We start from the raw sequence: 16,077 nt of genomic DNA, 5'->3' as shown, positions 1-16,077 counted from the left end.
ATCTGTGTATGGGGTGAAGGTGGGAGTTCATAACCCACTAGAATCAAAGTGTGGAATATGATATGTCAAGAAATTTGTAATGTTTTGAACAACCCACAATAAAAAATTAAAAAAAAAAAAAAAAAAAAAAAAAAAAGATGTGTGGCATGGCTATAGGGAAAACCATCAGGGAGGCAATTTATAGCAAATGTCATTGCGGTGTGTGTTTATTATTCCTCACATTTTCTTTGAATCATTTAGTGAATCATTTAAAAGCTCTCTATTGAGTGTCTGGTAGGAACAGTGCTGGTCTCTGGGGAAGAGGAGTTAACAGAGCAAAGTCTAAGTTTTTAAGCTTTTTAAAACAGTTTTTAAGTTCTGTAAGAGATGCTAAACCTGCAGGTTCTGAGTGAGAAATCCTTTTAGTCCATGGAGAGGAGAAGGGGGCATTCCTATAGGTACATGAACCTTGAAAAAGTTGCCATAATGGAAGTACATAGATTAATTCCAGTTAATCTTAAGGACAGAATATTGTATTTACCTACAGTTTCAAGAATAATAGAGTAAGAATTCCATTTTCCCAAATTTTTACGTGGATATTTCTTGTTATATGTGCCAAATTTATAGCAACTGTAATTTAAAAAGGAATAAGTGTTGCTTATGATAAGCTGTAAGGCTTGAAGATTTCCATTGAATTATATGAAATAAAAGATTTGATTTGATTGTTAGAAGTTTTGAGGATATTTTCATGTATAAAATGTATACTGAATATGTGTCCAAGACAAAGAATTTTATATCTTTTCATTTATGATTTCAATTTCATCTTGCCCTGTACTTTTTTGGGATAAATAATTTCACCTCTCGGCACAAACTTCTTCACATACATAATTTATTTTAAAATCTTAGTATAATAAAATATCACAGATATTCAAAAGATTGTCTTATAGTAACAACAATTATGGTTTTTCTTACAATGAGAACTGATTGACTAAATTTTAAGTAATCTCAATAGTAGTCATTTTGCAAAATGATGACACAGGAAAACATTATTATAATGTGATTTCAGAAATAGCCCAGTATCAACAGAAATGAATTTCAACATATGTCCTGTTTTATGCCTATTTCAATTGGTTCTGATCTTACATTCATTCGACAAATATTTAATAATAGCATGCTTGTGAAAATTTTGATTTGGGTATTGGAAAGCATAGAAAAACCATTACGATTAGATTTATCATCAGTACCATATTTATGTAATGACTTGTATTTTCTTGTACATTATATTCTGTACATTTACGTTTTCTGTACACCATTTAGCTTAAACATTAAAGCATTCTTGTAAGGAGACAAAATAGAAGTTAATATCCCCATTCACTATATTAACAAACTAAGACTTGGGATCATTGGCTCTTCCACCAGATAAGGCCAGCAAAGATAAAACTGGGCTTCCAACTCTGGTATTCTCTTCAGCTCTCACTCTGACTCCTGCCCTCAAAAAGACCACAAATCACCACCACAGCAAACACACATATACTGCAGTTTGGGACATGGGTGAGGTTAAGGCAGAGTGCCAGTGTGTAATCATAATAGGGGAAGATCATATTCAGTTGATAGTGAACAGAGCACCCTTCATGGAAGAGTTGGTATTTTATTAAGTGACATTTATCACATGCCTGCTGTGTGCCAAGTATTTGATAGGCATTTATGGATAAATGACACTTCATTCTGCACTTTTGATTAGCTCAGAATTTGAGGGGAAAACTAGACAATTGTAAACAGGCTAATATGCAGAGATAGAGACTGCTTTAGAATCCTGTATAGGAGCATCATGCAACAGACCACACAGAGCTGGGCTCTGCCTTATTCTCTGTTATCTCTGTGTTATTCTCTAAGCAAAGGGAAGACATTGATGGATTAAAGTGCGAGGGTGATATCTGCTCTGATAGGAGAGAGATTTATTATAAAAGGAACTATTTGAGAGGTTATTGTAGCAATTCAGTTAATAAATGTTTAAGGACCATATTAAGGCAGTGTCAGCAGAGCTGAAAAATACAGATTGGAGGGGTCAAATGGGCATTTGGTGACAATTCATTTGCTGGAAATAAAGAAAGGGAAGAAATCACAAGTGATTCTTGGCATCTTTTGCCCTGAAAAGATGGGTTTGATTTCACCATGTGAATGCTTATCTTGTAGAATAGGTGAATCTTAGGCTAAAAGAAAATACAAGCAAAATTCTGGTGCATGGTTAAAAGAGAGTTAAAAGAGAGATCTCAGCATCAGTTAGACTGTGGGATGAAAGGTGGAAAGTCATGATTCACCTGGGGATTACTGGCTGACACCACTGTTTATAGCTTATACTTTCTTTAATGTTTCTCTGTCCCACATTGAGGTAGGTGGATAATGTAACTGTCTAACCAAGCCAACTAGAGAAGAGCAAAGATTCAAACCAGTTTGTTCTCATGTTTAGCCTCTACAACTGTTATACCCAAGGACAGAGCTCCCAAGATCTTAAAATACAGAGTTTCTATATTCCAAATTTATGGTATTTAACTTTTGAGATTAGAATTATAATTTTTAAATTTTGTAAAACAGAGGTGGGTTTTCTTTTTTATTCTAGAAAGGTCACATTTTGAGGTCTTGTTGAAGGAATTAAGGATTTTAATTAGAAATTATGCTACCAGGGAAATAAATGCAGAATAACTAGAAAACACACTAGTAAGATAGAATATATTTACAGTATATGTTTTCTCGGTAAATATGCAACAAGGGTGATAATGATATTTGTGTAACATCTGCATAAAAAGTTGAATTGACTTTGTTAATTGGGTAAGATCACCAAGAGAGTATAAACAAAGATGAAATAACAGTTGGGGAATGTCTGTTATGTGGTGCGTTTTCTGAAGACAAATATGACGAGAGTGTAAAGTGAAGGAAGGAGAGAGAAGAGGTGGGGCACCGTTTAGCCTGAGCCAAGGAATAAGAAGAGAAGGAGAAGATGTAACAGATGCTTAAAAAGCACTACTATGCAAACTTCATGTGAGTAGGGACCTCACTGTGATGCATAATGCTTTCCCTATACCTAGAATGGAGAATAGTAGGTTCTTCAAAATACTTGTCCAATGTGGAGTCAATGAAGTGAAATAAAATCAAAATGAGATAGATGGCACAAATGGGACAAGGAACAGGAATTAATTCATTATTTTGAAATACTGAATAGTAATGATTGCAATAGTTACAATGCCATGAGCAGAAACAGAAACATCAGCACAAAGATGTTGTTTGCCAGGGTAAAATTATCTAGGTTTTCTTTTCTAATTTTTATGGAATTATATGGAATCATAAGTTTTCCAGCAGGAGGCGGGGGGTGGGGTTGAAAGATGGGAGCTCAGCTGTCAACTCCAAGAAAAAAAAAGTGCTCTTTATCTGTCCTGTTGTGGCATTTTCTAAAATTAACACTATGCTTGTCACATAGAATATTTATAGTACATAGTTTCCTGGTAAATAAATAGTTGCAAGAGACAACAGAGCTGATATAAAGGTTTAAGAAATGTGGGTATAAAAGTTGAATTTGACTTTGTGAAAAGGGATCAAACCACTAAGAAATAAAATGTAAAAAGAGAAATCAATTGCAAGATAAACCTTGGAGAATATATTTTAAGTTAGAAATGTAGGAAAAGCATAAGGCAGTGAAAGGTAACCAGAAGTAGAAAAAATGACCAAGATGGCATGATTTTCCTTGGCAGCAATGTGGAAAAGGAATTAGGGTTATTAGTGGCGAGAAAAAGAAGAACATCTAGAAGTAAATTTCAGACTAATAAATTCAGAGAAGTTGAGGAAGGTAGATTTGAGAAAGGGATTATTGGGTTTAATCACTAGGAGATCATTACTAATAAATAGGAAAGTCAACTGTAAAATCAGGTCAAAGAGTAAAGGTGTTGATGTCAGAAGTTAAGTGATGAAATGAGGAAAGCACTTTGCTGTCGTGTCCATATTTTGAGGTCAGTATTCCTCAGTGATGTAGCTTTTTCCAGACTCTACAAATTGCAAAGGGGATGATGCCTTTTCGGCTTATGAGGCAGCCTGTGTTCTTTCATTGAAATAAATGACGATTTACAACTGTAAAATCTGTAAAACAAAAATAAATCTTGCCCAGCTTTTCTCCCTTTTACTAAATCACCATGCAGAGTTCTCCAGACTGTGTCTTGTATGGTACATTAGCAGCACCAGTGAGCAGAAGGACTCAAGAGGAAAAGATGGTGTGGATGCACTATCAGCATTGTTATTGGCTTATATCATCTGGGCTTGTAATAAAAAGTGAGATAATCAGCAACTTATTTACACCCAGGAGATTATTATTTCTGCTGTTTGACCTGAAGTGTCTCTTAGAAGGTCTTGCCTTTGCTGAGTTTCTCAAAGTTGATATTAAATATTTAATTCAAGTAGAACTCAATGAGAGCATCTTTCACTACTCTTTTGCAATCAGGTTAGAGTTTCAAGTAATAAATGCAATTCTAATGTTAATCAGCCCAACCATTCAGAAACATAATAGTGTTTGATAGTGTAATTGTATGGGTCAGGAAGCCAAGAGTGAAACTGTGAGGTTTTGTGCTCCTTCTTCTGCCTATAGAAATGACTATGTATAAGATCCTGGTGTTGTCTAACTCTTTTCGGAAACTCATCTTTGCAATTGTTTTCAGAGTTTATGGCAGTTTGTTTTGTATATTCTCAGTGATAGTAAACCTTCCTCCTGTATTAAAGGCATTAGCAGGGAATAATTTAGAGATGGAAATGAAAGGAGTGATTCCTTTTCTAATCAAGTAATAGCAAAGTACCACGAGTAATTTCTTTGTGCAGCATATTTATAAGGTCCTGTATCCATGCTCTATTGGAGAAAATATCAATATTTGAATGCATGCAGTTTTAGACATTTGGGCATGGAGTGTTGGAATCATAGAACTTTCTCATCTTCAGATGGTCAGTTGAACACTGTGATTGACTCCTCCTCGAAAATCTCAATGGCATTCTTATACTTAGAGTCAGTGACAGTGATTGACCTAAGTAAAGAGAGGGAAATGGACAATATTGACAAAATGGCTAATTGTGTGTGTGTAGAAAAGGGATATTAAGAGAGAAATATCCAGAAAAATAGAAGATATAGGGCAAAAAGACAACTGAGTATGTGCCATGAAGAGATCAAGGATAAAGTGACAAGGTTGAGGGAGAACAAGGATTTTCAGGAGAGAAAGCCTATTGTTGTAAATAATGTTCATTGGAGAATTGGCTGAATAGCCTAGAAAAAAAAGTGATTTCTGTGTTGGATGAATTGTAATTTCTTATGAAATTTAGTATGGGTTTGTTGTTGTCGGGCTAAAGCCAATGTTTCCAGATGGTTGTAATAACCAAGAAGTCCCTTGACAACCCAAAGCAGACCCCATAACAAATGGAAAATGAAAGGTATAACTCCTTATTAAGGTTGTCTGTGTATTCAAATGGTGACATTCTTTATCAAGCATTCTGCTGTGGCTGCCGTTTCCATCACAGAAGCTATTTCATTTAAGATGAGAACAGTTTTAGCTAATAAATTATATTGCATGATGTTGCTCTGGTATCTGGGTGATGTGCCAGTGCTTTGAAGGAAATGAAATAAAAGAGACCCAGAGAGACTTTTATAGCAATTCTCTCTTTTCATATGTCATATTTTATCACTTTAAGATTCAACAAAAATGTGAACAGATTTAGGATTTCAGATATACATATATTTGTATGTATAAAATAAAAAATCACTGCAGAGTTTATCCAGAAGTGTTATAAATATGAAAGATCTTTTTCATGTATGTGACAAATGAACTAAGTCATCAAATACATTAAAGGTTATTTTCAACATCTGTACCCAGATAAGAACAAAAAACATGGATATAAATAAAAGAGAGTAATTTCACCTTGGCATTATGTGAATATACGAAATAAATATAAAGCAATACATTCAGTTGCTTTCTGAGATATATTAGTCTACTCTGCAAAAGACTGGGGATAAAAGAGATTTCAATTGATGTATTACACAGATGTAACTTAGAAATCCCAGAAAGACATAAGTGAAACTGGTTGTGGTGGTGCACACCTGTGATCCCAGGTATTCTGGAGGTTGAGGTAGAAGAATTGCAGGTTCTAAGTCAGCCTGGGTAACTTAGAGAAATTCTGAGAAAATAAAAGGGTGGGGAGTATAGCTCAGTGGTATAGCTTGCATAGCTTGATCAGGATTCAATCCCTAGCACCCTGTCCTCCACCCACACAAACACAAAGAAGTGAATTGAATATTTAAAGGTAAATGGAAATCTTTTATAAGTAAGGGTCACTCAAAGAAATAGTTAATTTAACCAGGCACAGTGGTACATTTGTGTAATCCCAATGACTCAGGGGGTTGAGATAGGAAGATCTTGAGTTCAAGGTCAGCCTTAGCAACATAGTAAGAACCTATTTCAAAATTAAAATAAAGGACGCTGGAGATATAGCTCAGTGGCAAAACAACCTTGGATTTAATACCTAGTATCAAGCAAAGGAACAAATGAAAAACCTGAAGAAATAATTTATCTTGCTTTCTTTTCAATTCATATCATATAATGATTACAAAAAAATTATTGATTGCTATGTATTGATTGTTTGGAACTGCTTATTAGAATCTGCAAATCTTTTTAGCAATGTTCTTATTTACAAATCTATTCTATAGACTGTTTTTGTGAAGGAAATAAAGTAAAATAAAATAGTACTCGCTTTATCCTTTAAATGAGGTTAATCAATTTAGAAATACGCTTGGCATTATATTCTGGGATATTAGGTTTTATTACTAGATGACTGATTTCCATTTCTAGGGTTGAAAAGACCCCTGAGATTGAAAAATACTAGGTTTTCATTCATTCGAAGCCATCTGATAGACCTGGACTAATGGCCTTAGGACTCTGCTAAAGATGGTTTTTATAGAGCATTACAGAAATCAGTTTGGGACAAAGTGACTCTTAATTCTCAGAGAGAGATATGCAAATTTATATTTCAAAAGATCATTCTGATTATATTGTGGAGAACTGAATTGACTTCTGACCATAAGTGCAGGAGAGAAAATAGTGGAGTAGATATTCCACTAACTGAGGTTAATAAAAAAGAAATAGTGTTAATTAAGAGTGTGGATTCTGAATTCAGAGTGCCTGGACATGAATGCCCTATCTGTCCCTTACTAGCTGTGTGACTTGGGTATGTCATTTTATCTTTTTGTCAATTTTCCCATTAGTAATTTGGGAATAATAATAGTTTCTACCTCAAAGGATATCATGAGAAAGAAATGAGTTAATAGAATCTGACAGGTACATAGCAAACATATGTAAGTATATCTGTTAGTGAACCAGGATCCTCAGAGTGGGTGGAACTGTAAATGGACCCCATCTGAGTATATTCAGGTATTACAGTGAGCAGGACTTTGTGATGGATTGACTTTGGGGGGCGGGGAAATGGAAAGAGTAGTGTCATATACTATCCACTGGAATAGTAATGTTGGAAAAGAAGAAGTGGTTGTAGAAGGAATGGGGACTTTCAAATACCATATTATCATGTTTGCTAAAAATCATGTTTCTTTGCCAAAATATTTTGTTAATATTCCTTTTCTCATGTTTTGGAACCAATGGGTAAAATCAGTTCCTGGGAAAGATTAAGATTAGGAGTTCTGAAATTTATTTACTTGATACTTGACTGAGGGTCACCAGTGAGTGAGAAATGCCTTTCTGGTGATACACCTCTTCATGGGACTCTGACATCACTTTCTCTTAAGGACGTGTAGTTAGCATTAGAACTCTATGGAAGCACACTGACCTTCTAATATAAAAGCATCATAAATACAATGAGGCCTTCTAAAGAAAACATTTGATAAGGAATATGCTGTTATGAATGTGTGTAAATCTTAGCTAACTATGGTTTGTTCTTACATTTAATGGCTATTACTTGCACATTTTTATGTGTCTGTCCTAAAATATTCCCATATTTTGTAGCTTGTTAAACAATAACATATTTCCTTGTAGCCAGAATTATTATGTTTTATGCTTTATAATTCTTGAATTCCTCAAATGGAGTGCTAATAAATGTTTGTAAATTTTCACAAATCATGAATATGAACTCCGTATTTCTTTCTCTGTTAATGATTTTGTGTATGATATATTGGATTGTCTTTGTTTCAAACAAATTTATGGAGGTTGCATGATAATTGCAATGATTTACCCTTTCTGTTTTTCTTGTTCTTCTAGTCTGCTCCCAATTTTCAAGAGGAGTCTATGCGATTTTTGGGTTTTACGACAAGAAGTCTGTAAACACCATCACATCGTTTTGTGGAACGCTCCATGTCTCCTTCATCACTCCCAGCTTCCCAACAGATGGCACACATCCATTTGTCATTCAGATGAGACCTGACCTCAAAGGAGCACTCCTTAGCTTGATTGAATACTATCAATGGGACAAGTTTGCATACCTCTATGACAGTGACAGGGGTAAGTGATAATATCTCTCTCTCTTTGTGATAGGTCACATTCAACATTTTGCCCTTGACATTTAGATGTGATGTTATAGAACTATGAAAGTATCTTAAAGCCCAAGAATCACTAGGCTTAATTTTGTATAACATGAACAATGCAATTTGAAATCTGGGAAACATAGTTAAGGTTAAAAAACAGAAGATATGAGTCCAGAATTTACAGAAATGAACGATATCAACCCAAGGCCCAAATGTTCAGTTGTAACATAAAAAGCAATTTCTGGCACCAGAAGCAAAGACTCTATAATAACTATGTTACTAATCCAAGGAGAATTAAGTGGCTTAAGTAAAATTTATGTAAATATATGAAATAAGAACTTTTATAGTTGTTAAGTATTTATACACAAATGTTTTATCAGTCAGGTAGTAGTATTTTTGCTTCCCTTGCATAAAAGTAAGATCACTAAATTTCAGAGAAGTTATGAGGTTGCTTATCATCAACCTATGTGTGTGGTATAGCTCAAACATAGTCTCTGTGTTCAGGCCCAATTTTTTTTTTTTAAACTCCACGTGAATGTTTATAATGAGATGTTTTTGATTAGCATGCCAGTCTTAACTCATTATACTGAAGTTTGTCTGAGGAAGTGTTTCACCCATGTTTACCATATTGCTTGTTGTGAAGTTTAATATTAGCATTTGGGCTTGACTTGCATTTAACAGATGCCCAAATGTTCTTAACCATCCCTTGGGTCCATGATTGGGCATCAGTAGGTCTGTGCAACCCATAACATTTTGTGTGACTTTTCATATATGTGTCCTCTAGAGAGAAAATCATAGGTAAAGGCAAAAAGTTAAGATACTCCCTTCAGTTGTTAGAGTAGTTAAGTACCTCATCATGCCTCCTTTGGCAGTTTCTTACTTATTTAAATGAAAATCAGAAGCCTGTTTCAACCAAGATAGGGCACCTTGTTACCCGCAAGGGCAGACAAAAAGAGAGCCTGCCATCAGTCAATTCTCCATTGATCAGTTTGTAGTCATTCACGGCAGCAATCCTGAGTCAGAGTGCTCATGCCAGGTGTCTGTTCTCTGCCCTGTCCTCCTAGCCCTGGGGATGAGCACATTCACTAAAAAAGCCAGTCAGCACTCTACAAGCTGAAAAAAAAAGTTCTTTTTTGTGCTATGTCAACAACTTTTTCCCAGCCTTGAGGAGGAAGTGCTTCATTCTTTCCACAGGGAATGAAAAACTAAAACAGAACCATTTAGAGTAAATACAGATTTCAATGCACTGAATGATTCTGAACAATACTTCTTATTAATATGATAAAATTGAGCTTATTAAATTATATTTAGTCTTTCATCTTGCTCTCTGCTAACTCCTTTATTGCATTGATTTTTTTAAAACCAGCCTGAAACCTGGGTATATTTTAAATGTCTTTTGACCTTTGTGTTCTGCTGATGTGATTTCTGCTACTCATGTCTATTTTAGTTCTAGACCCTTCTTTTCCATTGCCTTCCACGTAGGCCAAGACACCACCAGGTGTTCATCATCTTGCCTCTCCAATTCCACCCTTGACGTTCTTGAGTACATTTTCTACAAAACTTACAGAATTATTTATTAAATATTTATTTGACAACATCACTCCCTTGTTTAGAACACTCTGATAGCTTCACATTAGAAGGAGGAAGAAATCAAAATTCTTAGCATGGTTTTAAGACTTGAAAATACCTGGATCATGCCCAGTTCTCCAATGTATTCTGCTGTCTGCCTTGCTCATTCACTGAAGCTAAATCCATTTGACCTTCCTTTAATTTTTCAGATGGACCAAACTCTTTTACCTCAAATGTCCGCACATATCTCAAATTCTGATTCCTTCTTGACATCTGGGTTTATATATCATTCCCTCTGAGATGCTTTTCATGATGTTGTTCTCTCTTCAAATCAATGTTTTATTTTACTTCCCAGGACTTTTCACAATTCATAATTAATAGTGGTGTTGATTCTGTCACTCAAGAACTACTTATTGAGCTCCTGCTATATCCCAGGAGTGCTATGTCCCAGTGTGACTGATTTAGTCACATGGGCTTAGTTAGCACTGTTTTTCGCATAAGATCTGGCTATAAACTGCAGAAGGGCACTGCCCAAGCAGTGCCCAGAGCTCTGGGTATATACTTTATAACTAGATACCCAGCACTTCAGGTAGGGCTAGAAGCAGAGTTCATGTTCAATGAGCAGTGGTCATGAATGGAAGAGTTAAACAACTATGTATTTTTGATTCGAGATGATATGAGAAGCTGAATCTTACTCACTAAATTGAAACTCAGAAGATGAGCTCCTTTTTAGTATTTGACAAGGTTGAAGATGGCATTTTTAATTTGGGAACATATTTTATCATCACCCTTACTATTACTCCTACTGGATAAAACTGGTCTTTTGGAAAACATTCAAATAGACAACAGTTGACAAAAGTAGAAAAAGAGAAATTTTAGCCTTTGAAGGGAGATAGACAAGCATTGGGGAATTGAGAGGTGAAGATAGATGAACTTATGTACTTGCAGAGAGAATCTGGGACATTTTAAATGATTTTTATGAATGCTTTAGAAATAGTAAATGGATTGGAGTGGTGAGATAATCTCCAATTATTAAATTATACAAATTGATTTGAGTCAAGTGCATCTGTTGAGGGAAGAACATTAGAGGGATAATATTAAGTAATTATATATTAAAGCCAAAATGACCTTATGGATACATTTTCAAGGTATTATCAAGTAGCTCCCGATGTTTTAATGTGAAGAGTATTACACTGGTCTTTTATCTGAAATTATTTTCAGAGATAAATGTACAAGACTCTCAAAGTACTGGCAGAAGACTTGACTTTTGTGTGATGTTTTACTTGACTTATGGAAATGGGATTATTGATCTCTGATTTTTCTTATTAATGACTTAATTTTTATGACTTTGACATTATATTATATCTAAAAAAATGATTTCTGTGTTCATCATGTGAGCTGCTTTCTTTCCTCTGGCCCTTAACCCTTCTTTGATGCTTCAAGGACTTTCTTCCTTCACTGTTCCATGATTTGGAAATGAAAAAGTGCATCCTCTTTTCCCTTTGTCCATATTAGTCATACTTTTAAAAATAGATTCCATGGCTCCATCTCTGCACTGAGATCTCTACCTACTGCAATATCCAACTATTCGATCTGTCCTTGGTGTGGTACCCTATCTACTTCCTTGATTAGATTATTTTGTTCAGTGTTCTAATAATCTTTACTTTTCTGAAGGGGTAGGTCAGGTCAATATTCTGTTGAATTATACTATCTAATAAATTAATGTTTTCTTGAACAATACAGGGGCCAATCATGAAAACGGCTCAAAAACATTTTGCTCAGGTTATCAAATAGATGAAAAAGACTTAAAATTGTTTTATGCTATTTCATTCCTGTGTCGGAATACATCCAATGCTGAGCAACAGGTCCAGAGCTTAGATCCCAATTACAAACATGGAAAGACATGGATGCATCCTGATCTTTGTGTAGAAAGATCTTCATCTAATCTCTAATTCACTGGTGACAGGATTGCTGAACCTGGCAACTTTATGCCAGGGAAACTTTTAAGATTCCTGCTGTCTTTTCTTTATCTAGACCATATAGCAGCAGCCTGGCACTCTGAGGATTCAGACCCTTTTCTAAAAGCTGGATATTATTACTTGTGGGCAGATAGAGCTTCAGTATATTTTTAACTATAGAATAATTGGTTATCTCTGTTAATGCATTAAATATTATAGTTTTAGTCTTTGGATATATAGGCATTATATTTAAATCAGGCCTTAATCAAAATGTGGCTTTTATTTATTTGTTCAATATTGACAAGATAAGGTAATACATCTCCATAGACAACACATAAAAACAGAACTAATGCTTGATATCTTTTTGTCGGTTTCAATTTGGAGCAAATATTACTTGTCCCCTGAAGGGAAAGCTCTTTGATTCCAGTTCTAGACAACATAATGCATACAGCAAAAATACTTTCAAAATAATTTTTTTTCTGATGTGCCTGAGAGAGCTGATGAGGGAAATATATGTTAATCTAATCTGGCCTAGGCATGCTGCCATGATTTAGTGATCATAAATATTAACTACTTTGCCTGAAAGACTGAATAAGGACAGTGAATTTTAAATGGAACAAAAAAAATATTTTTAAGAACAAAGACGTGGACTGAATGAAATATACCTGTTGGCAGGATTCATTTTAAATTTCACCCTTTAATGTGTAAACAAAGACGTCTAGACTTCACTTGCTTTTAGGCTAATGGTTTTTCTATCACACTCTCTCTTTCTCTCATTGTTTTCTTTAATTAATTTGTTTTGATTTATATATGACAGCAGAATGCATTACAATTCTTATTACACATATAGAGCACAATTTTTCATATCTTTGGTTGTATACAAAGTATATTCACACCAATTCGTGTCTTCATACATGTACTTTGGATAATAAAATGTCCATCACATTCCACCATCATTTATAACCCCATGCCCTCTCCCTTCCCCATCTACCCCTCTGCCCTATCTAGAGTTCATCTATTCCTCCCATGCTCCCTTTCTCTACTCCACTATGAATCAGCCTTCTTACATCAGAGAACATATTCGGTATTTGGATTTTTGGGATTGGCCGACCTCACTTAGCATTATCTTCTCTAACTCCATCCATTTACCTGTAAAACCATGATTTTATTCTCTTTTATTGATGAGTAATATTCCATTGTGTATATATGCCACATTTTTTTATCCCCTCTCATTGTTTTTAATACTATGTCTAGATGAAATTTCACTTTGAATTTTAGGGAGATTGTCAACTGATGACTAGGTTATACAGCTAAAGCACATTAGTAACAATAGGTATATGAAATATTACTGCAATTTAAAAATCTTTTAGTGTAGCCATTCTTTACTTTAGCCAAGTGCCTGAGAATTCAATAATACTGAGAATTTAATTTTATACTCGTAATATTCTTGAACTGTTTTAGAACATAATATATTTTAAATATATTTATTAAGAGAAATAATTAATTCCCCAGATGTGTTTCTAATGGCTGTGCATATCAACAGTTTTCTTTGTTCAAAGTAATTCAGAAATAAAAAATCAGAAATTTGAACATGCTGATACAGTAGCATGAATATTAGATTTGACTGATTAGTACTTCCTGATAGCTTTAAGTAAACCAGCATTTATGTAGAACTTCCATTGTCCATACAAGTTCTGCTTTCTGCAGTGATTTAGAAACGAATTCTGAATTAAGAATTGTTCTTATAAAGATATTCTGTCTTAGTTTGTGTGGATGGTAAAGAGGCACATCACAAGAAGTGCTTTCTCTCCTAATTAAAATATGGCTCCCAGAAACCAACAGCATGAATTTGTGTAAAGAGTTTAGTTTTACCTGTACAGTTATATATGTTTGGTTATATTTACATTTTAAAATCATCTATTAACTATGAAGAAATGAGATTTAAAACAAAACTTAGCTGTGAAGAATGGGGAGATCGAGTAGAGAGGATTTACTCCTTTACTATGACTGCAAAGAAAATGAGTTACTATACAAAGAAGAATGTCTCTTCAACTTGTACTTCAGATCATACCCTGAGTTGTGAATGACTTGTGGCTGCTCTTAGGAGGTGATTTAATTTTATTCAGTGTCTTCTGACTAAACCAAATCTATCAAATCTTATATAGTACTGCTTGAACAATTTAGCTCCTTAATAAATAGATATAATTTTGGTTGGGTCCCACAGGTTTCAGAATATTAACCTTAATAGTTTTAATAATGGAGAATCTACATAGACTACAAGTTACTGTTGAAACATAAGATGAATGAGTTTGAAAGTTAGACATTTATTTTAAATGTATTCTTTTCTTTTTTATATATCATCTCCATATTCTTTGACAGGGTGAACTGCCAATACATTTTAGGTTGAAAATTATCTCTTGATGAAACCACTCACAAATTGATAAATGGATTTAAATTTAAATTTTCTTGTAGTATCTGTCAAGAGATGCGACAGAATATCAAGTGCATCACTGCTGGAAATTTTTAGTATGTGGGGAACTTCATAATTCAATGAAAACAAAATGAAATAACATTGCATAAAGGAGAGTCACTAAATTGCCATATGATAAAAAGTGAATTTTATATAGATCATCACTTCTAGATTTAATGTTTTTAAGAAGGTGACAAGGAGGAATTGTACAATGATTAGATGTGGAAAGTAGGACTTAGAGAATGTAGGAGGTTTAGAAATTCAGTTTTTTTTCCCCTCCTACTGGAAGAGAATGTTGGATCAATTTAACAGCTGTTTTCAAGCACGCTAATAGTTGTTGAATTGATATGATGACCAGCTGTGCATATTCTTTCTCCACTGATGATGGAAAACAGGGAAGGAACTTGAATTTTAGCTTGAAAGAAGTTAATTTATGTAGAGCAGGCAGAAATTATAGGCACTCTCGGATGTATTCTAAAGTTTTACCAGTGAAAGTTCTTAAAAATGGCATGTGGTCTCTTTAAGTAACCTCTCAAGAAATTAATATTTATTTCTTCTGTTACAAGATTATCTGCAAGAAAATAATTTTGCTGTTTTAGCAAAATAAAATCAAACTTAAAGTTTAGCATCTGGTTCAATTGTCCAATTTGAAATAAAAGTAAATCATTTTTAATGTTCATTATAAAGTATTTTAAATTATGAAATAAAATCATAGAAAGACCCCAAACATTCTTAAGTTATTTTTATTAGTGAATAAAATATAAGCAATTTTGTTTTATCTATCATATCCTTCTGCTTTCTGTAGTGATTTAGAAACAAATACCACTCCCAGTGTGGTGATGCATGCCTATAATCCCAGAGATTCAGGAGGCTGAGGCTGGAGAATTCAGGACAGCCTCAGCAATTTAGCAACTTACCAGGATCCTCAAAATAAAAAATAAAAAGGACTAGAGATGTAGCTGAGTGAAACTATCTCTGAGTTCAGTCCTCAGCACCATAAATTAATTGATTACTTAATTAACCAATTAATTAAAAGTAAAAAAGAAAGAAATGCCAGCTATCATATTCTTTCATCTGTAAATATTTTGGTTATCTATTTATAAAAGAATAATTCTCTTATTTTAAACACAACTACAGTATCACTATCATACTTGAAAAAAATCATTAATGTTATCATTTTTAACTGTTTATTCAATAAGATCAAAATGAGTTCCATATATTACCATTGGTTAAGATGTCTTGTCAGAGTTTTATAATGTCATGTAGCATTGCCCATACTGTTGATTTTGATAGCTATACCCTGGTGTTAACATGCCACTCTTTGACAGGTATTTCCTAACATTTGGTAATAGAAGCTTGATGAGGTTCAGGTTTACATTTTGAGCAGGAATGTATCACAGGTCATGTTGACTGTAACCATTTAAAGACTCATATCCATTGTCACCTTTCTTTTTGTGTTGTGACTATCGGTTGATGATTCCTGCCTATATTCGTTTCAGTAGGTGTTACAAAATAGTAATAATTCTAAATCTATATTTGTCCATCATGCATTACCT

At 34.1% G+C, this 16,077-nt stretch overlaps 1 protein-coding gene across 3 annotated transcripts in view; it reads left to right on the top strand.

Moving 5' to 3' along the window:
* The window catches only part of Gria2 (glutamate ionotropic receptor AMPA type subunit 2), a 152,947-nt gene that overhangs the window by 73,427 nt on the left and 63,443 nt on the right, over positions 1–16,077 (top strand). For all 3 annotated transcript variants that reach the window (XM_058583885.1, XM_058583886.1, XM_058583884.1), the window contains exon 3: positions 8,262–8,501. In XM_058583885.1, coding sequence (XP_058439868.1) covers positions 8,262–8,501 — 240 coding nt within the window. The remainder of the gene's footprint in view (positions 1–8,261; positions 8,502–16,077) is intronic.

Source organism: Marmota monax, unplaced genomic scaffold (assembly GCF_021218885.2).
Source record: "Marmota monax isolate L192 unplaced genomic scaffold, Marmota_monax_Labrador192_F-V1.1 WCK01_AAM20220418_F8-fsc00002, whole genome shotgun sequence".
NCBI classification, from domain to species: domain Eukaryota; kingdom Metazoa; phylum Chordata; class Mammalia; order Rodentia; family Sciuridae; genus Marmota; species Marmota monax.
This window is presented reverse-complemented; position numbering and strand designations above follow the sequence as displayed.